At 39.6% G+C, this 26,399-nt stretch overlaps 2 protein-coding genes across 2 annotated transcripts in view; both read right to left on the reverse strand.

Annotated features, from left to right (window-relative positions):
- Positions 1 to 2,004: 2,004 nt before the first annotated feature.
- LOC138035389 (polycomb protein suz12-like) lies at positions 2,005 to 22,484 on the reverse strand. Its single transcript, XM_068882091.1, has 14 exons — positions 21,958 to 22,484; positions 21,772 to 21,818; positions 21,511 to 21,578; positions 19,135 to 19,209; positions 17,879 to 17,937; positions 16,961 to 17,061; positions 15,910 to 16,168; positions 13,954 to 14,243; positions 12,206 to 12,568; positions 10,901 to 11,058; positions 9,464 to 9,556; positions 8,280 to 8,385; positions 6,696 to 6,775; positions 2,005 to 6,051 (listed from the first exon to the last, which is right to left on the reverse strand). The coding sequence occupies exons 1-14, from the start codon at positions 22,055 to 22,057 to the stop codon at positions 5,856 to 5,858; spliced, it is 1,995 nt and encodes a 664-aa protein (XP_068738192.1). The 5' UTR covers positions 22,058 to 22,484; the 3' UTR covers positions 2,005 to 5,855.
- Positions 22,485 to 24,866: 2,382 nt separating this feature from the next.
- LOC138035390 (ubiquitin carboxyl-terminal hydrolase 27-like) overlaps positions 24,867 to 26,399 on the reverse strand; it is a 7,643-nt gene continuing 6,110 nt past the window's right edge. Inside the window, exon 8 of the mRNA XM_068882092.1 lies at positions 24,867 to 26,399. This exon is cut by the window's right edge and continues 143 nt beyond it. The gene's annotated coding sequence lies outside the window, so the exon portion shown is untranslated.

Below are 26,399 nucleotides of genomic sequence, written 5' to 3' on the forward strand. Positions count from 1 at the left end.
TCGTGTGTTGGGCATTTACATGTAAAACCACTGACTTAAATTCTTATCAAAGAGAAACTGGAGCGTATAAAGTTCATGCTTTGGCTTGGATATTTGAGGTTCTTCACAGAATGAGTACGGTAGAATTTGTATGGTTGAAACATCCCGTGCGATTCAAGTTTATTTGTGATTGATATCATATTTACATGTACATTTCTTTCCGCGCTATTTCTCACAAATCAATGGAGTCGTTTCGTTTGAATAACCCCATTTCTTTTAGTCCTTCGGTTGAACTGATTTAAGGTTTACTTTATTTTTCAAATCGAAGAAACAATGAGTACGAACGATCGGTTCGCAACACAACATCATTAAATCAAATTTTAGAGACAGTCATCGCCAAAAGCAGCCTGAAGATTTCAAGCTTATACGTAATGGACTTTCTTCTTTCTTTTTGCTACTGTCCTAATTGCGTTCATTGCACTTGAAATGGTTCTCGTGCAGTTCAAATACACTCGCAGTACTAAATATTTGTATTCGTACTCATACATTTCCACAGCACTTTCAATTTTACTCACTGTAGATGAAACGGCACCATACCGGCCCTTGCTGAGCACTTACATTTTGACTCACGAGAGTGCAAATGCATAACCCATCCCGCATCGAGGAAACAAACTTACTGCTTCTGCGGACTATTCTGAAACCGCCCCGTCTCTTTCATGCTTCATCCACAGCAGATCTAGAAGTTTACGTCGTCACGCTTCCAGGGAAGATCTACACAGCGCTGATTGGTTCCTAAGTAACCCGCACGTGATTTCTAGATGACAGTTTCTTAACAAAGGGAAAGGAAGGTGCGGCTCGTTTCAACAGACGCTCGTGGGAGAGGAACGCGCGACGAATTCCTAAGAGAGTCTGCGTGGGAGGCTAAGATAAGTCGGGAAGAGGAAAGTAGACTCTGCCAGCAGGCTCGACATTTCGTGTTGAGTATGCGTTAAAAATTCAAACGTATTCGGAAGTCAGTCACGCGTGACTAGTAACCGCAAAACCACAAACCAAAACAAACAGTAGGGATATTTTCGAACAACTCTGGCAAACACACGACAACCAAGGAATCATTTCCTTGGAAACTCAAGATAGTTCAAGCTTTTAAATTGCCATTTCAATTTTTACTGAAAAAATTAATAGGTTTCTCAATTCTGCAAACTAGTTTCTCTAACCGACATACGGAGGAAATACTCCTGGGAATTTAGGCAGTTAAAAATTGTCACGCTGTTGTAAATTTTAAAAATATTGATAACGCGTGGCGATTGATCATCCGCACAAATTAAAAAAACAGGCTTGAAAAGTCGAACCTGGAAGGACTCATCCCTTTCTTTGGATGAGCGGCAAATCAAGAAAGTCGAGCCGGCTGAGTCTACTTTCCTCTTCCCAATTTATCTAGGAAGATCGAAAGAGACTCTTCTCGAAGGGTAAGAAGGATTATAAACCGTAGGCCCTTTCTCCCTTACGCACACATTTCGTGGGGATGCACTACCCACAAAGTGTAGGACAAGGGGTTGTTGGTGTTTCGATCTGTCCTATTCCCTCCAACAAAATGTGGCCGTCTTGGCTATAATGTGTGAAAAACGTTTGTGGTGTGTGGAACTTCGCAAGCAGAAATAGCCAAGGAAGCTTTGCTAGAATAGGCAGATTCAGGGGCTGTTTACATGGAGAGAGGAAAATCTAACACAAAGGCGCCTTAATTTCGTCGGCATTTAGTTTCCATTCTAGGAAGAAAGATCCAAGAATCTCCTAGACCAATGTCAACCACATTTGCTGGAAAAATCCTAGAGTTAGCCACAAATGAACCAAAATGGCGACGGCAATGCGTTCAGCCTCTTTATTCTTGTCATTTACCAAAAACAAACGAGAAACAGTTTGATCTCGTATGAGAGAATCTTCTCTGTTCCATGTAAACACCCCTCCACTCCCACTCCAACCACCCTTCCCTAAAATTAAAAAAGTTGCAGTGATCCATGGACTAGAGGATAAATCAGGAAATACTCAGTTTATTTACAAGCTAGTTTGAATAATTCAAGTACAGTAAGATATTATATATAGAGCTTGCTCCTAACGAAAAGTGTAATGTGTGACTGTACAACTAAGCTTCCCCAACCCCACCCTAAAGAAAAAAAGGGTTAGAGGTCATTTCCGGAAGCGAAAAGACTGAGAAAAAATACGACATAAACACCGTTACAAGTATTCAATCAAGGGCAGCAAAGAGTAATCACAACAGCTGCCGAAAGCAATTGAGATAATCACTATACACCTAGTTGCACCTGGTCTTGGGTAAACGACCAAAAACTTTCCTTGGAACAAGATGTGCTTTTGTCGACTATGCACTTAAATGGCTGAATGTAACATTGTTTGAACCCTGTTTAGTGACCTAAAGTTGTGCTTTGAAAACACGAATATTGACGAAATAGTCTGATCACCTAGACGAGGCTTTAATAGACCATTTTCGAATTCTCGCGGCTGGACTGGATCTAGCGTGAAATGGAGGCTAATGCGGGCAAATCTTTTCAAATGCAAATTAATTTGCCAGCATTAGCCTCCATTTCATGCTAGATCCAGTCCAACGGTTAGAATACGAAACTGGCCTATTAAGGGTAGTTTCGTGGGAACACGTACATAAGAGAAACAAGGGCCCCTGCCTTGCTTCTGACTGGTTGGTCGAGACTCGAATTTTTTTTAGCTGATCACAAAGTGTAATTTAAAAAATCAAGGCAACGAAGAAATTACTTTGAACACTTAATTGAAAACCACTGCACGACCGTTTTTGCACGCTCATTGGCAATAATTGTCCTAAAGTACGTCCACATGTTCCAAATTGTGTATATACGATTACGTGTACATCAATTAAATAGAACAGATTGGCATAGCCAATATTTAAATCACGTCTCTCCAAAAGACTTTTGTCAAATGTGTCAATGCATTTGTATGAGAGTGAGATGGCCTATGAACACTTGCGCCCAGTTTCCAGGACAGAAATGGTACCGTGAAAGAACGAATATTATCGAATGATTTCTTCTCTTTTAAAAATTCTTCGACTTGGGTCATTTAAGTTTCAATAAGAATAAAACGCAAACAGCTATTACAAACATTTGCTTCAACTGCATAACTTTTTATAAACTTCACGTTTCGTATGTTACAACATACATACAGTACAGAGCAAACTTCTGGGATTGCAAAGATTTCTATATAGGGAAAATGAAACGCCGATTACGTGACAGAAAAACAGAACATTTTAAAGCCCTAACTACAAATTGTCACGAATCTGCAATTGCTGATCATGTTTTCTTAACCAATCATAGAATTAAGTGGGATCATTTCGAAATATTAGCAACTGGTCGATCAGACATGCAGTTACAGATAAATTTAAATTCAAAAATACAACTGTACGGACTGGGAACTAACGAAATTGATTGACATAAAACGACAAGAAATATGCTAATAGTAGAGAGAGCATAGCATATTTGTTGTCGTTTTACGTCAATCAATTTCGTTAGATCCCAGTCCGTACAGTTGTATTTTTGAATTTAAATTTATCTGTAACTGAATGACAATCACTTCTGATGATGTATGTTGTAACATACGAAACGTTAAGTTTAGCAAAAGTTATGCAGTTCAAGCAAATGTTTGTAACCGCTTTTGCGTTTTATTCTTCTCGTTTCTTCCATAACTCCATCATTTTTCAAGATAGAAGCCAATTTCACCCCGGAAACCGAGCAAGCCACGGTCGCCTGGGCTCAAATGAAGAGACCCAAGTGGTGATAAGTGAGATCTCGGAAACCGAGCCAGCCCGGGGCATCACGATGGCCACCGGTAAGTCACAAGAAATCCTAGAACGTACAACAGGAAAAAAATCTACCGTATGCATTCTTTCAAACAACCACAAAAGAACTGGTGTCCATGATATGATCGATGATTCTATCACACCATGGACACAAAGAAATGACCAGTTCGATGATCACACAACGAACTCTGGGAAGGCCTTTTAAAGTTAGTATAATTCGACAGTACAAATCCAAATGCTCATTTGAGTGATTTTCCATTGGGCGCCGTAAATCAAAGCCACATTAGGTAGTCTAGGCAACGACAGCGACAATTGCAACAAAACTGCAAAATAATGACACGTGACTCGTGCGTCTCGCATTTTAGCGCCATAGGCCGTCTGTCTTCAAAACGAGTCTAAGTGCGAAGATTTTGTGATGGTAATTAGTTCTACTTTAAATATGAATGAAAACTAATTTCCATAAAAGAAACTTGGCCCTTAGACTCGGTTTGAAGAGGAGGCAGACATGAACTCGGAAATGGTCTATTCTTTTTCCGTACTCTGCAAAATAATAGCGACCTTAAGATCTAAAACGGCAACCTCAGCGAGAAAACCACCAAACAATAGACATTGATGAGCAAAACAATGGCTCTGCAAGTACATTTCTTTCCCGTTCTCTGCCAATCTGCAACGTGAAATGATCATAGCCCAAGTTCTAAGGAAGACGCGAGCGCAAAAGGGCAAATATTTGATTTTCTTACTGAGTTTCGTCACTGTTCCTCCCAATAGACCAATTCGGTTAACTCAATGTTGTACCCAATTCAAACCTCTCGGGATTAAGATTCTTTGTGTGATGAATTTGCATGACAATGAAGCATTCACATTTAAATTATATGGAAATACTTGGAACAAAACGTTTTATTCCCAAAAGATTTGAATTGGGTACAACATTGAGTTAGCCGAATTGGTCTATTCAGTTCCCGGATAGTTTGGATAGTTTGTGGAAGTTGAACAAACTGGAATAATCACGAAACACTTTAAGAAACATAAACTAGCACTATACACCTTATTCCAAAATGGCCGCCATTTTAGTATTCTTTTGTTTGATTGCAAATTGGCCCTTTTGGCCACGTTCAAGGTAAAATATTCTTTTGAATTTTGCGTTTGAAAGCGAGGCCAAAAGGGCCAATTTGCAATCAAACAAAAGAATACTAAAATGGCGGCCATTTTGGAATAAGGTGTATCTGAAGTTTTCGCGGCCGTCGCCGTCTTAGATGTTAAGGTCCCTAATGACGTGAAATAACTAAATTTGAGATTTTGACGACATCGTGAGAATACAACAGTGAACCTCTCATTCTCTATCGTTACTTCAAAATAGTACGTCCCAATCCATTGAGAGGATAACTTCGCCCACATTGCACAATAATCTTTTCAACTCTCATTTTTCCCGCATTGGACGAGATGGAATAATAGCGAAATTCTTAACGACACGGTTTTGCTGCCGTTGTCGTCCCTGAAAAATTCCTCGTAATTACTTAATGCATTTGCTCTTACTGGCGACCAGTTAATGTACCTATAACAACAGCTTGTGGTTAGCGCAATAACGGCTTACGGACAGCCCATCTTTCGCTTCGTCCGTCGAGCGCGGGCGAAAAGACAATAGAGAGATTTAGCATCGCGAGTCCAGCGAAAGTTTCTTGGATCTTTCGAGCAGGTTAAAAAAGAGAGACAATTTAGAATAAGAGTATTTTCACGCTTTCATGACAAGTAACAATTTACCGTTTCTCGTAAACGCAATACAAATCTCACAAAAATACTGAAGAGCAACCAACAGGCGCAAGATAAAGGCCGCGAAAATTTGGTTGTTTGTTGTTGTTTTTTTTTTTTGGACCCGCGCTCGACGAAACAAGCGAAAGATGTGATATTCGTAGTCTCTAACTAAGCTTTTACAAATGCTTGGATCCGTCTTCAGCATTCTTGATTAAGTCGCTCTCAGGTTGGTCCCTTGTAAGCGCGTTGTAATCCTTGTTACCCAGCAAGTCGTGTTAACTACAGGCCACAGCGCTTAGCTTTGCTCTTTCCAACTTTCTCTCATTTTTCCAGTGATTTCCTCGATCTGGCTGGAGGTTATCAGATTAAAGTCGTGTAAATTCACAAGGTGAAGGAGAAAGTTTCTCTCTAAATTCTTTTCTTTAAGATCTCGGCTGTAATTGTCGATGAATGAACGGCAAGCTTCGAGGACTTGAAAGTCAGCGATGTAACTGGAAGACAGAAAACAGGACTGTTTTTTCACGGTATTCAAACAACTTTGTAATCTGACACGCCTGTGGACCCGTTTCCCGAAAGTCCCGGCAACTTTCCGGGCCCGAAAAGACAATAGTGAAACAACCATCCGCATTTTAGAACGCTGGTCTTTCAACAGATTTAAATGACCCGCAAGAAAAACTTCTTTATTGCAAAGTTTCATGCCTCGAAACGGCCTTGGTTTGAAGATATGAAGTGACTTATGATCCCCACGATAAGCCCAAAAAGTTTCGGGACTTTCGAGAAACGGGCCCTCTGGCCCGAGAGTCGAGAGATGGCTATGCGTTTCCCCCCCAGTCCCCTCGCCGCAAGAAGACTTAAGTGAAGAAGTAAATGTTGAGGTTAGCCAATGACAGGAGCCTATGACTAGGAGCGAACAACAGCCCTATTTTCCCGCCACAGCGATTTACAGCCCTATGTATTTTTCGATTGAATTTCCCGCGAATGAGACTTCCTCAGGGGCCCGATTACTGACTTGACGTCATAGTGCCACTGAATCGGAACTGCCTTTGTTTCCAGCGGTTAAGGTAGTCTAGTCTAGTCCTGCCAATGGTCATAACGCAACAAGGAAACATTCAAATGACGTGCAATGAAAACCAACCTATTTTTCATCAAATGAAGATTCCAAAGTTTCATCAATTCTTTTTCACCGTCGTTCACATCTGTAAACTCGTCGATCAACTGAAATGAAAAAATTGCGCAATTATCAGGAAGGCGAAAAGATCTTTCAAGATGGAGGATTTTCCTTCACAAGGGGCCAACGCCCAAATTATAAATACGTTGGCTTGGTGCCAAAACAGAACGCTTCGTTTCTTTCCTTTTTGTCCACTTTATGACATCGATAACTAACACAAAAGAGGGGTCTGGGGTCTTTGCAATAAAGCTGTATTTTTTTTGTTAATCCCCCTCTCCAAACGGCTTTCTCAAGACATTCTATAATATTCCAGGGTTTTCCGTAACTATCTGAAGCTCTTAGTGATCGCTGACTCATTCTACAAAATATTTGAAATGTCCTTGATTAACATTCATAGATCTTCGTCTTTTTTTCTGTCTTCAGATCATAAATATTGATCACTTCCCTTTAAAGGCATTTCAAGGCCAATAAAACACATAGTTCGAATATCAAGCCGGCAGACGGAGCGGAAGACAAAACCGTCATTGGGCCATCTCAGTACAAGCGCAGCCGAAAAGTGGAAGCAGGGATTATCAAAAGCGGTTAGTTAGTTAACAATATCTCACTTATCTCCCCGGCACTACGAGCTGAGTCGTAAACAGCAAGTGCTCGATCGGACAAGAGTATTGGTTAGCGAGCACCACGCAGGAGTGACCCAATTTTAATGAAGGCAAAACGATATCTGCAACCCATCTCCAAAGGGAGGGAGGGGAAAAACTTTAACAAATTGCAAACGCCTAGTTGGTTTACTATAGAGGACAAACTGCCCAGCGAACCTTGGACGGCTAACTGCGGCTTGCATAGCAAGACTCTGTCTATTAAAGTACAGATTCTACTATGTAGCAGGTAGGCATTACATTAGACTCGCTTTGAAGAGGAGGCAGACATGAACTCGGAAATGCAATATAGGCCACTTTGGAAAATACCATAATACTCCTTGTTTATCTGCCCAAATTTTGGATAGGCATTGTTTTTGTTTTCTCTTGGGACCATTGTAAGTCCCAAGAGAAACTGGAAACAATGCTTATGCAAAATTTGGGGGGACAAACAAAGAGTATTATGGTATTTTTCGAAGTGGCCTATTGGTGTTCAGAGGTCTCTTGTGCTGATTGGCTAGAGGGGGGTGGGGGGGGGGGGGGAGTTTCAGTGTCCAGAAATGTAAGCAATCAGCTGCACGTCGATTTCAATAAGTTGTCCCCTTTCTCTTCTCCCCAACTTTAGCATCACTCGTTTGTGCCAATACAGAGAATTAATGATACAAGGTTTCTCCTAAACTCCGGTCCTCAGGTAAAGAGAAACAGTTGCATTTACTCCAAGTACTCCTACAAGAAAACGCTATCCCTATCACTTCCTAATTGTTAGGAATAGGTAGCGAGTGCTTCGACCTAAAGGGACTCTTCGTGTCGGATGTCAAAATTGGACGTGCATCTAAATGCTTGCATTTCTAGACGTTAGTGTTCCTGTGGCTTCACGATTCCTTTGAAAACTGCTAAATAACGGTACACCACTCACCTGTATTGTTTTCGCTCTCATCCATTCCGGGATAGTCTCGTCTTCACTATCCTGATCTTTCTCGGCGCTTCGAATCGGAAGTTTCGTCTTTGAATGAAAGTACATTCTGCAGAGAAAAGACAAAAGCAACATCTCTCAACAATGAAGAAAATATCGAATACTTTCTGAGGTGATCAGGGAAATTACGACTGTGTGAAGTCCTCAAACAAAGCCTTCACCAAGACATGCACTAAGGTCCACAGTCACAATAACTGACCGTCGTCAAATATATATTTCGTGGTGAGGGTTTACAGAACTGAGGGAATAAAAATTTTTTCCAAGAATTGGCGGTCATATTTTTAACCACTCCATCCCCCGTTATGTTAAATCTCGGGCTCGCGTCTGCTTTTCACTAGCGCATAAGCAGAAATGAAGACATACGCATAAACAAACAAAGAACAAGCATGGTTCGTCTTTCATGAGCTCATGTTACGAGTGTGTCGCAGTGGGAACAAGAAGACCATAAACAGAAGAATTTTTGGATTTCACATGACGTCACGGCCGCCATGTTGGTGTCCCCAAACAATGAAATGGCGGCCATGTTGGTGTCCCGATCCAATCCTCCGGGAATTGAAAGCTATTATTATGCTAACGTCTTCTTTTGTTTTCAATGAAAAACATGGCTGTTGATCACGTGAGTGAAACCAAAGAATACGCGCAGGGCGATCACCCAATTATTATTGCTCCCGACCTCGCTAAGATGTGCATCGTCTTCAAGCGGTGGAGGAAAGATGGTATTGAAAATATTGTTATTACTGTGTCTGACGTCATGACTTTTGGGGGTAGCGAAGACCAGATTTTATAAGTGAGCTTAGACTAATATTTTTCCCGAACTTGGATTTACGCAAACCAAAATAAAATATTTGCAGTACCTAAAGTGTGCTAAGTGACATTTCAAGAATGTTTTCCCGTGCATGTTTTTTCCCGTTTTCGTATTTAAGCTACTTAATATTAAGTCATCTGTTTCGTGTAACTGTTAGCAAAGGTTGTCATAATCAAATTGCCAATCAAATTGGCTTCGCATCGTCAATTAGAACGAACTCGCGTGTTTGCAACAATTGTTCACGTTGTTGTTTTTGCTCACAACAGAGTGGCCAACTATCATCAACGGCAAATATGACCCAACTTGGCCACATTGAAAGTACCTGTGATGCCCATTATAGAAGGGCCTGTTGCCATCGCATTCGCCGTCATCGGGTTCTAAGAATTCTGAAAGACTCTCTCGGCGGCGTTGAGGCCTAGAACAATGGGAACAGAACAAAGAGTTAGACAACACTGAGCTCTGAGATTGTAAGCAAAAACGTTTCACCGAAAGCAAGATAACCGAAGCACAGAATGGATTCAGTATTTCCTGTTATCAAACATTAAACCAAAAATATTGCGTTTCTAGCATTCTGTTTGGCACATTAAATCTCGGTTATGTTATCAGCTCCTGTACCGTAGGATAGAGCCAAGTGTTACCAAGCTGAAAATGTTTGGCGGGAAGCGAGATTTCCAAGTATCCAAACGTTTGAAATTTGTTAAATTTATTATTCCATTCGTGCTTGTTAAATGTGAGATTGGTAAAAAAAAGCCCCCTGCAAAAAGACGCAACAACTCCCAACAATTTAAGGACTTGCAGTGTATAATGGTAAGGATACGAGCCATAAGACTTTGTAAACTTACAAAATTTGGCTGCCATCTTGTTTTCAACGTCAACGTGTTAATGCGTTGCTGTCTCCATGAAGACCATATATAATGCGCGTGCGTGGCCCCAACAATGTTAGAAGAGCTGTTGCAAAAGGATCCCACATTGTTACGCTACGCTCCGTCAATGACAGAACAAAAAAGTGTAGGGAATTGTTGGCACAAAAGTTTAACCAGTTTCGCACTTCGTGCCAAAACTCCCAACAACACGCAACAACAAAAGACAGGGTGTGCAAACGAACGCAACATGTAATACCTAACAATGTTGGAAGTTGTTGGCCAACAATGTTGCGTTTGTTTGCACAGGGCTTAGAAGAGACTTGTCACTGCGGTTACGTGAAACGGTAAACGGAAGGCTGCTGCATGCCCGTATTCAACGAATAAAAATTCTTTGATCCCAACTAGACTTTCGCTTTTGAGACGTTACTTGATATCTGTAGCTACGAGGCAAGAAGACATCTAAAACCAAACAAGTTTCTTCAAAGATGACGTTTCCACGGCTCCAAGCCATCATTTTATCAAATTCACTAATAATAATAATAATAATAATAATTACAAAATTTATATAGCGCTAAATTTAAATAAATATCCTAAAGCGCTTTACAATATTAAACTAACTTACTTACTTTTACTATACAAGGAGTTTCCAAAACCTGCTTACGTGAATTTGATCATGATGGCATGGAGATATCAAAATGTCATTCTTTGATATCGCTCATTTTTATTCTTAATTGTTTTTCAAAGAAGTTTCTTTAACTTTTGGCAAAATGCAAATTTCAGCCTGGCCTTTTGTATAAAGACCTTTTTCATGGCTGTACCATAAAACAAACTTTAACTTGTCCTGTCACGTTACAAAATAAATTGCGTTACAATGGTGCACAAGACGATTGCGTTACCTCCAGACCATAACGTGTGTACTCGACAATCTCCTGCATGGTCCCTCCCGACTGAGAGCGTAACCCAGAAGATCGTTCATGTCCTCAGGTTTGCCGTAATACGATCCATCATAATTCTCATTCACACTCACATCTATTCTCTCTCCCTTACTGTGAGGCTAAAGAAAACAAATGGATTCTATATTATTTACAAACGCAGACTCAATAGGCCATTTCCAAGTTCGTGCCTTCCTCCTCTTCAAAGCGAGTCTAAGTGCGAAACTTTTCTTATGAAAATTAGTTTTCATTCATATGTAAAGAAGCACTGATTACCATCACAAAAACTTCGAACTTAGACTCGCTTTGAAGAGGAGGCAGACATGAACTCGGAAACGGCCTATTGCAATGACATCACTCAGTGAACGACTGGAAACGACTACGACTTCCGGATGAGGGTTTTCGAATTTGAGCATGCCCACTAAAAGAATTGAGAGCTCCAAACCTCATGCGCCCGCTAGGAACTAAAAACGTCTAGTAAAAGTCACCTAAAGCAAGCCTCGTTGCTTTTCCTAGGTAAATGCAACTACTTCGTACTTGGGTCGCGTTTTTTAAATATGAAAAGCGCTGAGATCTTTATCAAAACAAGCGGCCAGGTCTCTAAATGCACAACTGTAAAATGGTCAATCCTTCGATTTCACATGTCGTCATAGAGCCAGCGTTTCCCTTCCTCGACGAAGAAACAGTAGAAATTGAAATGAACTCCTATGCAACCTTTTTTCTTGTTTTAGTTAAAAAATGGCTTCCGATAAGCGAGTTTAGAGTTTCCAAAACGTGCGCGCGTCGGGATAAAAGCAAGCATATATTTAAAAAAGATTATGACAAGAATGGATACTCCAAAATAAGGAGAGACTACACAACACAACTTACAACTTAAGAGCCAAACAAGGAGACAAAAACCGGCCATTCCATGCACCTCGTTCGTAGTGTTAAGTACTAATTTGCACTATGTAAGCCTCGGCACTCGTTCTAGAATAGTTAGCTTTCGTAACTTGGTAAAACTTAAGTAAGATCGTTTGGCACTTTATGTACACAACGCTAAGTGTCTCACCGTATCCATTCTAGCCACAGTCATTAAGAAAAACAAAAGATTTTAAATGCAAATTCTTGCAGCGATTTACCATAACGAAAAAGGCAATTATATGCTTGTTTTTATCTCGACGCGCACATTCCGACGTTTCTTGAACTAAGTGAAAAAACGAAGATCGATATGGAACCCTCCCCCTTCTTCGTCCCCGTTCTTGCCATTTTTAAGTTTAAGAAACTCACGGCATAAGTAAAGACGAAGCGGCGGTGACAAAGCTTGAGATGTTTTAACAAGCTATAGAGCTGCCGGCAATCTATAGAACACCAGGGACAGTACAGATCCTCTCTCGCCTCAGTCTGTTGTCGAGTGTTGTTGTTATAAATGAACTGATAGAATATCCGCTGCCTCTTTCTATTTTCTTTGTTTCCGTCTGCCTCCTCGGCCGGCGAGCGCAAGTCATTCGTGGAAGGTGCGCTCTGGACGGTCAGCGGCGAACGAAGTGGAAGTGACGTAGGGCGCCTCGCAGGACGAGCCAGTGGTGAACCAGACCACGATAGTTTGAATTTAAGTGTGGGACCGTATGCAAACACCTCGAATGGCCCCATCTGTGAAAAGAATGGGAGGCGATAACTAGGAGGACTAACCACGTGATGTACATCTTCCACAATGGGTTTGAACGCCCTCACTAGTCGTGACATGAGATATGGACACTTTCAATTACCAGGTTGTTTCGAGAAAAGGTGCGAGATTTAAGTCAATCTCTTGGCGTGACAAAGCAAAAAAAGAGGCGCGAAATTTCAATTTCTTTTGACGCTAACTTAAAGACTGCAATGGAACTGATTTATTTCAAAATGAATGGAGACAAAAACTGACGAGTACGTTAAGTCCACTTTCCTTGGCGTTTCATCACAACACATTCGAGAGAATTGGCGTTGCGTCCACGTGAAACGACTAGCTGTTTCTCTTCATAAAAGAACAAAAATCCCCTGAATAATAACAGAAGCTCATGACCATGAAGCGTTTCACTCTGGTTCAGACCTCGGGTTTTTGAGCTTAAAAATTTCGTTATTTGAATGTAACGTAGCTCGTGCATTTTCCCACGCGGTGCAGCTTCGATCTTATTTTTGTCCATATTTGGGCATAAAATTGGTGTTCTAAAATCCTCAGCTTTGTTCCAGTGAAAAGAGTTGAAGTAACACGCTTCAAGGTCACGTGCTTCTGTAATAATGAACGTTCTTTAAGTGTCAAGTGTATTTAGAGCTGAGGTACAAATTGGGGACACTGTTGGACACTAGAAAGTCTCTGCTTACGAGCCAGAAGGCTCATCAGGCCGGCACGTATCTCCGGTTTCATTAGTATGAAGCGACTAGGAGTATTTCTACTCCCCCCTGGATCATCACAGTTATAACTGCTAATTCAGCAGTGACGACAGGAAATCCTGAAAAAATTCAGTCTTGAACGGGATTCGAATCAAGTGCTTCACCAATTCGGCTATCAAGCCAACTAGGTGCTCGTCATTTTGAGAGTTCGCAATATACCCATAGAGGTTCGAGATATGTGCGAGAGAATATATCTGAAAGACATATTTGAACTTCGGAATGAAGCAGGTTGAGGAAATCAAGTTGATAGCAGCTATAATATTTATCATAACTGCTATCAACTTGATTTCTAACGGCAAAACTATGTGGAGAACAGGGAAGAGTACATTGGACATGCTGCTTACGTGAAAGTGTCCCAACACTTTTGTCGCAGATTGTTTTTCAGAACTAGTCTTCGTCTCCAGCTCTTCTGCGCAGACGCAAAATCTCTGACAACAACGCCTACACATTATTTGGACATTATTAAGTGGCCAGAGGTCGTTTTTCCTTGGTGATATCCGCAAGAATCGCGGCCCTTAATGCACTCAAAAAGCGGGTAAGTAGGTAGGCATTTAAACTGGATTTTTATCCACAGAAACTACAAACCAACTGACTTTAAGAAGTCTACCCACCTGTCCTTCAAATACATTCTCCCACGAAGTTCTATTGGACAGTATGCCCTTCTTTCGTCCAGGCTTCTTGTGTTTCTCACTAAGTGCCAGCTCGTAATCTCCATCGGTCAAGAGACAATGTTTGTTATTATCAAAGACTATCAGTTCAGCAATGTACACCTTGTGCTCGGTCTCATAAACAGATGAGTTTTCTGATGCACTACCGCTGTCACACTCCGGGTCAGGTGACACTTGAGCTGTTCGTCGCCGTTTTGTGGGGGGTTCGTCTGGGGTCGCAGTTTCAGGGCCACCTGAAATCATAGCCATAGAGTAAGATGATGTTCTATAGGGGAAAATCTGTCCGGACTGCAACCGGTTTACGTTTCCTAATATGGGAAAACCTTTCGCCACCTTTTCATTTGAAAACCTGTCAACTCTTGGGTTTAGTCATCGCCAGACTTCTCCGTTTACCGCGAACATTGTAATCAACTGAAACACGATTCCAGATATTGAAAGACCGCAAAACGACAACATTTCTAACAAAGCGCTATCCGAGGCGAGTTCTAAAGTACTCCAACTTATACCATGCACTCCATTTAAATGACATGGACGAGAAGAGGGGATGAAATATAATACTGCCAAAAAAGTGCGTTTTCTGCGGCTAGACGGGAAGCGCGGACGCAATGATCAACATTGGGATCTTGTTGCTAGCTTAAAGTGTATATGACAATTGTTTTTTATTTACTCGATGAAATCTCCACAATGTACTGATAAGTATGGAAAAAAATTATTCGATAGCGACTTTTCTTCACCGTGTTTCGATGTACCAAAAACGTTGAAATTTCACTTCCGGTGGGGTACAAAACCGCGATACGGAAAACAGGAGACTGGGAATAATTGTGACGTCATTTCAGGGCATTAAGTTACGCAGAAAACAGATTTCTCAGTCATTGTCTCATTGCGAGCTACGAAATTGCCCCAAGAAATGGTACAAAAGTGCGTTGTTTATGGGTGTAATAATACGAAAGACGAGAAAAGAGGTACCTCTGTCCATCAGATACCATTTTTCAACAATCAAAGGCCAGAAGTCAAGAAAAGAAGGCGAAAGTGGAGTGCCTTTGTAAATGACACGCGGAAGAACTGGACCGCATCCAAATATTCGGTGATCTCTTTTGTTCAATTTCAGCCGTTTGTCTTATGATGGTCAGAAATTTGTTTCTTTCACCGGTGTCTTCACATTCTGCACACTTGGTACAGGAACGACACCAATATCATCTTTTTTCAGTCGCTGCTGACATTTCTGACCATCATAAGACAAACGGCTAAAATCTACTGGTGTGAAATGAACAGAACAGATCACCGAATATTTGGATGCGATCCAGTTCTTCCACGTGGCATTTACAAAGGCAATCCACCTTCGCCTTCTTTTCTTGGCTTCTGGTCTTTGATCGTCGAAAAATGGTGTCTGATGGACAGAGATACTTCTTTTTTCAATATTATTACACCCATAAACAACGCACTTTTTTACCATTTCTTGGCGCAATTTCTTAGCTCACAATAAGAAAATGACTGAAAAATCTGTTTTCCGCGAAACTAATGTCCTGATATGGCGTCACAATCATTCCCAGTCTCCTGTTTCGGTATCGCAATTTTGTACCCACCAGTAGTGAAATTTCACGTTTGGTACATCAAAACACGGGGAAGAAAAACCACTATCAACTAATTTTTTTCCATACTTATCAGTAAATTGTGGAGATTTTACCGAGCAAATAAAAAAATCTGTCATATACACTTTAATAGTAATTTAAGGATGCAAAAATCGGAAACGTGTTCAACTCCATAACGTCAGAGTTTGAAGAGAAACCGTAATTTTAAGTAGTGGAGGCAATTTGCAAAGAGCCGTGTTTTTAACCCGCATAAGCAGCTGGTCAGTAAAAAAAAAAATGCGTCTTTAAATGACTTACTTAAGACACATACCGTTTTCTGTCTCGCCCATATCAGATTGTACTTCCACCACGCTCTTCTTTCTCTTTTTCTTAGGGGCTTTGCTATTCACGCGGTAAGGTACGCTGACCTGTAGGCTCAGAATACACGTGCGACTGGTTTTGCCGCTCTTGAACGTACCATTGGGCACAGACACAGAGGACGAGGGGGACGCTGGTAAAAACTGGGACCGAGGATTAAAAGGAGCGGAGCCTTGGCCGAGTGGCACTGTTATGACTTGTGGGTCAGTTTCCTGTGCGAAAAGGAAAGAACATTTTGCGCACTTTGAAAGAGAGTGATAGCCTGGGGTCAACATGAACCGCACAAACCTTTTTGGGATTGTCTGTTGAGTTAAAACAAATATAGGAGAATGCGGGATGTGATGACGACAGATTAAGAGAAGGGGAAGAGGTTAACATTGTCAGAGGAATTGATGGGCTCTACACCTTTTTCTTGCCAAGAAAGAGCTTCGAAGAGATTAGGGACAAAAGGTCTCGCGCGCCCCAATTTTCGCAAGACCAAAATACGCAACAATCTCTTCGGAGAGCTTTCTTTGCGGCGCACGAGAAGGTTAGCTATCCGCAGTACCAGATAGCTCTTTACAACCACTCATTTCAATGGCGCCGTACAGGATGCAACAACATGGCCGTCGTGACGTCACGTGAAAACACTCCATAGCTGCGTCGTGAACCTCCCTGTGATTGTTCGGAGATGTTTTCTTTGATTTGTTCCGGAATCACTGGCGCGCGGTAAATGGCAAAGGGATTTGAGCGGGCGAAAGAAACTTCCCGCGGACGCCCCAAATGCGCTGATCCCATTATAGCAACCCACTAAAAGCCTGTATGCAGGTCACCAAAGCTAGTATTTTTTTACAGCCAAGATCTCTCCTTACATCCAAAAAATTTGCCTGATGAACTCAGCTTTTCACCCAACCATTTTGAGCGCGCCGACTCCTTCGTGCGCGGAAGGTGGAAAACACGGAGTAAGTATTTTTGATGAGCAGCACTTTTAAACAGCCGCTTTTAATTAAAGCTCAGTAACTTACCTTCCTTCTCTTGTGGCAGACTTTTACCAGCAGCACGTCAACTTTGATGAAATCTTCCACCAGCAGCGTACTCTTCCTGCTTCCGGCCAAGTCACCGTTTACTGAGAGACAGACACATAATAATCATTCACACGGAAGATGTGCCTTTCAGGTGATTATGGTGTGGGTGTAGTCCTGTGCTGTCCTGTGTAAGGAAGTTCTCATTTTTTCTACGCATGCTCCATGTGGTCATAATCCGCATTTACCTTTCGCGGTCCCAAAGTCAATTTTATCATGCTTCGTAAATAGCTAAAAGATCGCCTACATCAATTCGCCGATTTGAATTGTTCCTTTCTTGCACGACTCCGCAACCATCGGTCTTAAAACTTTAACGCTGACAATTGACGGCTTTTTACTTTACCTTATTGTACATGAAAGTTAAAGTGCGGCAGTACACAAGCTACCATTTACTTGAAACTATAATTGCGGTTTTCAACCTCATTTTTAGCAACAAAGGTACCAACTAGAAACGTGTCTTTTTTGGGAGTACTAGCTTTATAGATTACTAAGAGAATCTAAGGGGATACAGTAGTTTTCAATTGGGTGTCGAGAACGACTTCGTAATTTCTTGATTTTTTACTACTAAGCCCCGGTGATTGGCTTAAAAGTCTCGTGCCATATTTTAATCCAATCACAAAAAATCACAGATAAAAGCAAAACCAATCGTGATTTGTTCGCAAGCATTGTTTCCCGCTCAAAGCCCCGTCTCTCTGAATTGGACTTGGACTGTGATTGCCTCATTTCATTCCCAAAATAATCAATTTTGTCGTACGCAAACCAGCATTTCACGAAAACAACTCTTATTAAATATCGCGATTTTCGTGAAGAAGCACTAAACATCCAATTTTAAAGCTTGAATTGTACATATTGTTATCGCACCTGGACCAGATCCGTGGAAAAATCCACTGAAAGTGAGATTCATGTATCCACTGTTTTCACTGAAAATGAAGAGAAATTTAAGTGAGAATCCACAACAAAACACAACTTTGATGAAAAATAGTGCAACAGGAAAAATAAAATTATTAGTGTATATCCTTACGCACAGAAAACTGCACAAGCAAGCACACAATAATGTTGCTTCGGCTAATAAAGGTAGAAAAAAAGTAGTAATTCCTCAAGGCAAACCAGAATTGAGCCAGTGTCTACTTTATCCTGGAGCAACTATTAATTTAAGGACAGCTAATGTGTGTCAACAAAGTAAAATTAGGGTTATGAAGCAAAATCTTCATTTTCTTTGTTTTCAGTGGTCCAAAATAGCCCCATTCCAATACACTAAAATTCTATCTTTGACGAAAGACACTACTTTATACTTAAAGGCTCCGGGAAAAATACTCATGCTGAGCCTTATTTCACTCCACAGAGCATCAAAATCGTATTAATATTTTCTTTTGTTGAATCGAAACTGCAAATAGCTTTACAAATAGCCAACTGCTTTCCTCCTTAAAATACTGGGCCCCCTTGTTGAAAAGCCGATTAACTTAATCCAGGCTGGCATAAATTTTGCTTCATGTTTTCAACTTTTTGGTGAAAGTTTCTTTTGCTCATTTTTCTTTTTCAAGATTGACTTCTTCTAATGTAAAGTTTTGCTGAATATCAGCATTGAACAACATTTGGGAGTTGAGAAATAAAAGCCTTGGTTAATTTTTAATCTGGGATTAATGTTAATCGGCTTTTGAACAACCTGGCCCTGAAGTCTAAGTAGCTTTGCTTCTATGAATAATATTGTTCCTTTCCACAAAAATTGAGGAAGAAGGCCCCACAAGCTGCAATGGTGTCATTTCTGTTTTAGTTGGTTTTAACAAGCAATGAATCCTATCTTTAGATCAGTTTGAGGTGTAGATTCTTGAAGTTGTATTTTATTGTTTTCTAAAATTCTGATTTTACTCAACAAGATTATCTTCATATCTTGCTGAAATCCTCATACATATTTCAAGTGGGAGTCTGCAAGACCCTCCTAAGATCGTTTAATCCTAGACTTACTGCAAATTATCACATCAGGCAATTGATAAACTATTAGATTTATCTTGCCTGATGCAATCAGCTGAAAAAACTAACCATCAATCTGATACGCTTTAGAGACAATTGCTAGGTTTTTCTTATTTATTTCTCTACGTTTAAAGGAAAGAGACACTTACAGAGGGTCTGTTGAATTAATCCTGCCACTTTCTTCTTGAACTTTTTCCAGCATGTTGTTGACCTTGAAATCTTTGCTGTGATCAGAGAAAATATGTGAACAACATTTGTTATAAGGTAAGGACGAAATTATTGCATTTTTTTCGCAAATTAAGGCATAAGTTTGCATTTCTCTTGATTTCAATAATACTAAAGACAGCTCAAAAAATCAGATGGGAAATGGAACGGATCTTTCAAGCTTGTAAAATTGATTTGACGGAATGGTACATAGTAATAAATAGCTTTTTTTTCAGACACCTTACAGAAAGCGTTTTTAAGACCAACTTTCATTTTCAAGCAAGAGGACCAAAATGTCACCTAATTTTAAAACTACATATTCAAGGTGCGCTAATCTTAAAGGAAAACTCACTGCATTTTGAAAAAAATAAAACTGACAACTGCACGGCACGGGATTGAGCATCAAAAGTAAATTCTAACAAACTGTCTCTTTGGTAATTTTGACTTGAATTTGTTGCATGCTTTAAAAGTTGAATAAAGTCAAATGTAGTTATAGCCCTGGAATTCATTGTACTAGGGATTGTTCACCAACAGAGGATTAGACATTATTTACTGTCAAATGCAAAATCAGTGGTTATCCTTAAGAAAGGTAACAAAAAGTTCATACATGCACAATTTTCATCCAAACTCCCACAATCTGTCCATCAATAGAGAGGTAACAAAACAGAGAGTTAAACAAAATTACCCTGTATGGTGGATTTTTTAATCTCTTAACTCAGGACAAGTAAGTCAACGCAACTAACAGAAAATTGCTATTCTGTCCATTGAGAAATTATTGCTGTTACACCACTCTTGTGGACCAATACTTCGATTTAACCCTTTTTAATGGGAGTTAGTATTGTGATAAACTAAAAGGTTAGAAACAGCCACCATGGGAGAAATCATCAAGAGAAAACAATCATTGCCGTTGTTTTATCCAAAAAGGATATAATTTTGTAAAAAGTGTTGGAATGACATGTGCTGAAAGAACAATAATAAGTTAAACTAGAATGTTTTTTAAACTTGTAAATTATTTACAAGTTTAAAAAAACATTCTAGTAATTCTAGTTTAACTATAGTTTGCATGAAATGATTAAGATTAACAGTAAGTTGAAAAGACACAATTAGGAATGTATCACAAGAAAAGGATAGACAGTTATTTCTTATCAAACACTTTCCAACAACATAATATATTAAACATTGTTATGTCCCTCCACGCTCAATATTCTCAAATATACCTCATAGATTCACTTGAACTAAAAATTGTCAGTTAAACTTTGGATTTTTTTTAAAGAGACCTCATAGATTCACTTGAACTAAAAATTGTCAGTAACTTTGGATTTTTTTAAAAAGACAATCATAGGTATAACCATAGTAGCATCCATTTACTACACATTTACTCACTTATTCCTGTTTGGGCTGAAAAATAGCACATTTGGGGGACATGTTAATTGAACATATATTCAAACTCTTCGTAGGTGTCTGTAAGTTAACTGAACATTTCTACAATTTTTATGGACAATTGACCTGTTGTTAGCACATTGCTTGGCAGGAAGGAGTTTTTAGTGGGGCAGCTGCTTAATCGCATATGTGTGGTGAAAATAAGGTAACTCAAATCTAGAGACTATCTATGATGTTTTCAATTTATTAGTTAGACCACCAAGTTAAGTAGTCTCATAGAATCCAGACTGAGTCCTAAATTCTCTTGTTTCAATCTAATGGAATTTTCTTGTCAAAAGTGTTAGATGTACAGGATAAATTTTCTACTTCAGTATCAAGGTCAAGAGTGTTGGGATTAATTTTCAGACAGGTGCAACCACAAAATTTAGATTTTGTTTTTTGGGTGACAGCAGTGCACCTATTAAAATCAAGAGAATCAATGCAAGAAGCCAATTGGCTGTGAATTATTGTTGTATGCAAACAATAAGAATAATTATTTATCAACCTAAAAGGTGGATAGAATAATTTACAAAAAGCTAAAGGTAACGTTATACTGTACATTGTAAATTTTTGTGGTTACCACGCCTATGAAACCTGCTTTGAAAATAAATGCAATTCATTGCAGAGGAAATGGAATTGTTGAGGAATACAGATTACGACTCAAGATTGGAAAAAATCCGAACCTTCGACTGAATTATTACAACACGTGTTGATGATCAGCCCACATGTGTTAACGTACTTGAACGTCTTTGTTTAAAGGACATTAAAAATTCCGCAAAAATTCTAATCAATTAAATAGCCTTGCTGAGAGAAGTATTTAATATGCACAAGGAAAGTTAAGAAGGCGACGTGAAGCTACCGTGATCTGATCACGTTCAGGGACGTTAAGAAAGACCACTCACCGTTTTTTACCTGGTCTTGACGTTCGTCTATGTTTCATGTATGATAGGGTCCGATGCAGAAATACCGGCTGTGGAATATCGAATCGAATCTTACGTTAGACAACTGGGATAAAGATATTAAAACATCTCGCATCGTGACCTTTTTTCACTTAAGGCAAAATTTCGAACCGAACCTTTATCGAGCTCGCTTTACAACTGGTTAAAATTCACAACAATCTGAGACCGAATTCGCGAAGAGATCTAGCTACAAAAGCAACCTACCGCGACAGCATTCCTCGTACGAAGAAACCTATAGATTTGTGTTGGTTCTGAAAGATGAATAATTGAGAGATAAATTAGAGAATGTTTAAGATTACTTTCGTTCCATTCAAATGGACATATAGCAAATACATACGGCGTGTACATTTCAATTCACTCGGATCGTGGAAACAAAAGCCATCGACTCACTTTCAAAGGCTTGAAGGAATAATTCGTGGTCGGCGCGGAGTTGTTCGAATTTCGTCTTCTTAGGACCAGGATAAATCACATCAGACTTCTCAGTTGTCATGTTTTCTTTCTAAATTTTACAACACGCTTGCTTCGCTCGCTTTTCGTCCCTTTACTTCCTGGCGTTTGAGAACCGCGCGAAATGCACGCGAACGGTGATCGCAGTGTATTGTGGTATTGAATGACCCATTTCCGACCGAGATAGCGAAAATCAAACAATTTTCGATTTCTATTGAGTGTTACATGTTAATTTCCTCAATCGATAACGATCGATACCTTTAATTTCTGGGGCTTAGATTGTTGTCGATTTAAATTTGAATAGATTAGAGAGATTTTGCATCGCGCTTACCACAAACGGTAAACGTCGCACCGAAATGTGCGTTTAACTAAAAATGGAAAAAAAACATGTTTGATATTGGGGCATTGCTTGCCAGATATGGAGCAATCTTCTCAAATGAAAAAGACAAATCAGAATAAGAAAATTTTCAAGGTTTTACGACAATAAGGAAACTGCCTTTTCCCTTTTGACGTTTCAAGTTAACGCAATGTTAAATATTTTTAGTGATTGCTTCACTGGGAACCACTGACTGAGAAAGCGCCTCTGTTGACAAAATAACCCAAGTTGTCAAAGTCGATAATGAAAGCGAAGCAAGAGATAAAGGATACCGGACACATCAGAAAAAAACAGCCTTCGTTGAAGTGGTCAATTTTCCAAAACAAGTTCTCAAACATGTCTCAGAAATAATACAAGCTGATTTTGATAAGCGTTATGAAGATAAACTCATTTCCTTTTCAGTGTCAGTTTTAAAAACACTTCGTTTCCAGAACTAAAGGCGGTTAAGTGTCCCTCAATCTAAAAGCAACCTTTTCGTTCCAGACGTCCGAGTGCTGAAGTAGGCAAACGAAGACAAACGAAGTTTTTTGTATCGCGGTTCTGGGATGTGTTTCTCAAAAGTCCCGGAAGCAATTCGGAAAACTAAGATCTGTTTGAAGAATTGATCTTTGAAGATATTTTCAACACCAGAGAATACAAAAAAATTGCAAAGTCGCAGGACTTGAAACGTTTCCCTTTTGAAGATACAAAACGTTTTATATTACCCGAAATACCGGCGCCCGAAAAGTTTTGGGATCTTTGAGAAACGAATTAACCCCTGTTCTCTGGAACAGTTTGCCTATGAACGCTAAGATTCACCACTGTCTACTCTTGGCCCTTTTAAATTATCCAATTTAATGATGGCTAGTAAAGGATACTTTTTATAGCTTTTAGTATAATCCTGAACAGATAATCAGTTTAGTTAGATAATTCTAATTAGTCAAGCAATTAATGTATTGTTCCTACAAGGCTCGACGGAAGAGCATGCAAATAAGAATTCATATTCATACCCTGCATATATAAATGACGTTTACCTGTATACTTACCTACACAATCTTACTTTATACTAAATATAAACAGATGCGAATAACACGAACGGCAACGTTAACTTTATCGCTGTAAATACGCAGTTGCGTGCAGGGATGGCGCAATGGTGAGAGCACTCGCCTCCCACCAATGTGGCCCCGGGTTCTATTTCCAGACTCGGCGTCATATGTGGGTTGAGTTTTTTCGGTTCTCTACTCCGCACCGAGAGGATTTTCTTCGGGTACTCCTGCTTTCCCATCTCCTCAAAATCCAACATTTGACTTGATTTGCGTTAATTGTTAATTTCAATTTACAGTGTCCCCAATTATATTAGTGCTCCAGCGATAGAACGACAAGACACTCAAATAAAGTTCCTTTCCTTTCAGTTGACGCTGGTACTCTCGACGTTAATCAGAATATTGAGCGTGGGATATTACTTGCAGTGATATTCGCATCATATAAAAGCTATTGAGTACTGAGGAAACAGAGAAAATATTTATCCTTTCGAAAACCTTAAGAAATAATTTCTCCTTAGCTATCATCTTTTAAGCTCCAGGACTAATACTCAACGTTACCGAAGTTGCCCTTTTTAATTTCCCCAGAAACATTTCCTGAAAAGTTCGTGGCGTGGTGTGGGAAGCTCGACGTTGTTGAAAACGCGGAAGGGAAACGGGAAGTGAGCTGTTTTCGCTTTTAACTTGTCTTCATTTATATTGCTAAGTACTTTTTGTCCATTAGAGATAATTAGTTTACAAAATCTGGGAGACGCTACTGTCCTGGTATGTGAAATTTTCGCTTTCGTTGTTGCCGTCCGCGAGTCAAAAACGTCGTGTGCATAAGCTTCCTATTGGTTGTTTAAGGACAGTGCATACTATTGTTATTGCGCATACGTTCTGCGCATCTCGAGATACTCGGATTTCCTGTCGGCAGCGCTTATTAATACAGGGATATTTTTGCGCGGTTCAAAACTATGCGGAGAAAGTAGAACTCAACAAGTGTTCTTGGTATCCAAAAAGGAAATTGGGGGTAACCACGCATTTTTCATAGATAATCAAGCTTGAATTTGGAAAAGAACGCCATACATTGCTTTGTATTTTAAAGCTTTTTACAAATAGTTGATTAATTATCCTCGAAATATGCGCGGTTACCCCCCGATTTTCTTTTTGGATTTCAATAACATTTGTTAAGATCTGCTTTTCCCGCATAGTCAGTAAACCGCGCAAAAATACGTTTGAATTAGTAGGCACCGTCCTTAATCGGGGTTTACCGAAAACGCCATGGTTTAGAAAACCACTGGATTGAGCCTTTGCGCTCAACAAGTTGCAGTAAAATTTTAAAATATGGCATTGGTTTTGGATTCTGAAACCACTGATAATTACGCGTTTGCATAACTGCTCCAAGGAATTGTGTCTGTGATTGTAGATTACCAAAAGTACGAAACGAGCATGCAAGGACAAAAGTATATCAGACATTTTTACCAATGTTCTTTTTTATTGTTACTCTGAAGACTTTTAGGAATTCGAGGTTTCATTTTTATTGTCAGGACTATTAATTCAAGACAGTGTACTTTAGAATAGCTTCACAGCGAGAGCATAAATAATATAGTAGTATATATTCCTAGGAAACAGCATTTATCTCCGATTTAGTAACAGCTTTGTATTAAGTACGAAACTAAATTATGAAGCTTTCATTGTGGTGAAGGTCACACTGACTAAGGCCATTTTGCAAAACTAAAGTGAAGTTTCCTATAAATAACAATGTTACTGTGAGCTCATTTGTTTTAACCTTACTATGGTAAATGAACTCTGGTTTTCAGAATTAACACGATAGGAAGAACTCGAGGACGTAACACTTAATAACCTAAATCGACGGCCAGCGTTTCTTTAAGTTCAGTTTATAGCCGGAATGCTATAAACTGAATTGGAAAAAGCAACTAGCTGTAACATACAGCGTGGCCCGAGAAAATGAAGTTAAGACAATATTTTATATTTTCGTCGTCAAACCGGGCCACTCTGTAGAATACAGCCCATCAACTTCGCCAATCAGTGGAGCGCGCGAACTGTCTCAAAGATATAACGGGAATGATAAACCGTCCTGAGAAAGCATCATGCATGCATCATGCGTTTATTTGAAAATTTGTCTAGTAAACCGACTTTGTAGACCTTAGTAAAGGACCTTTACCAAAGTGAAGGACCGAGTGTGACCTAACCCATTGAGGACTTTGTAATACCAGTTAGAAAAAAAAACTAGCTCTTAAATATAATCTTTCCCGGTCGAACCTCCCCTCACTACCCCGGTTTGTCAAACTGTTGCACTTTTATTTAAAGCCTGGCTTTGAAAGATAGTAAAGGACTTGCATCTCTCGAGTTAAATTCGGTAAATGAGCTTTAAGTGTAAAAAAAAAACCCATTTATGACAGAATATTGCACCGGAAATCCGAAAAAGAACAGCTCATAGATTCTCAAAAAAGTACGATAAATGCAAAAGGTAAAAAGCGGTACGGTCTAGGAAAAAATATCGACAAACATACCAAAGTGTCCAAATTGATGATACGAAGTATAGAAAATTCCAGTTTAATGTAGTTTGAATAGACCACTTTTGATATATTAAAATTCAGCTTGGCAGCGAGGCCTAGAGGACACAAAAGACACTGAACGAACATGTCTATTCATTCCTTTTGTTTGCGTCTTCTAAGCCTCACTATCAAGTTGAATTTTAATATGTCGAAAGGGGTCTACTGTAGCCATATCCTGATTCACGACTGGCAAAAAATATTGCTATGTCGCGCTTGAGCGTAGCTGCGCGATAGTGAGAAACTTTCTCTTGCCTTAAAGGCACATATAAATTAATCAATACCATATGGTGGTTTTCGACTCACCAATGATGTGTAAGTATTAATTTAATTTGTTTCCGCATTTGTGATTGGCAAAAAAACTAACCAATCAAAGTGAACGAAGACGTTTTTCTACCAATTCGATCGAAAAGCCCAAACGAACAGCTGTTC

This window comes from Montipora capricornis, unplaced genomic scaffold, assembly GCF_036669925.1.
Source record: "Montipora capricornis isolate CH-2021 unplaced genomic scaffold, ASM3666992v2 scaffold_369, whole genome shotgun sequence".
In the NCBI taxonomy this organism is placed as follows: domain Eukaryota; kingdom Metazoa; phylum Cnidaria; class Anthozoa; order Scleractinia; family Acroporidae; genus Montipora; species Montipora capricornis.

What these genes read in the sequence shown, in the direction of transcription:
- LOC138035389 (XM_068882091.1), bottom strand. Translation starts at nt 22,057, where the DNA reads ATGACAACTGAGAAGTCTGATGTGATTTATCCTGGTCCTAAGAAGACG. An exon ending in ATTAATTCAACAGACCCTCT is followed by an intron (nt 17,938 to 19,134) that starts GTAAGTGTCTCT and finishes CTTCATTTTCAG; the next exon opens with TGAAAACAGTGGATACATGA. An exon ending in GCTTCGTCTTTACTTATGCC is followed by an intron (nt 11,059 to 12,205) that starts GTGAGTTTCTTA and finishes TGTTTTCTTTAG; the next exon opens with CCTCACAGTAAGGGAGAGAG.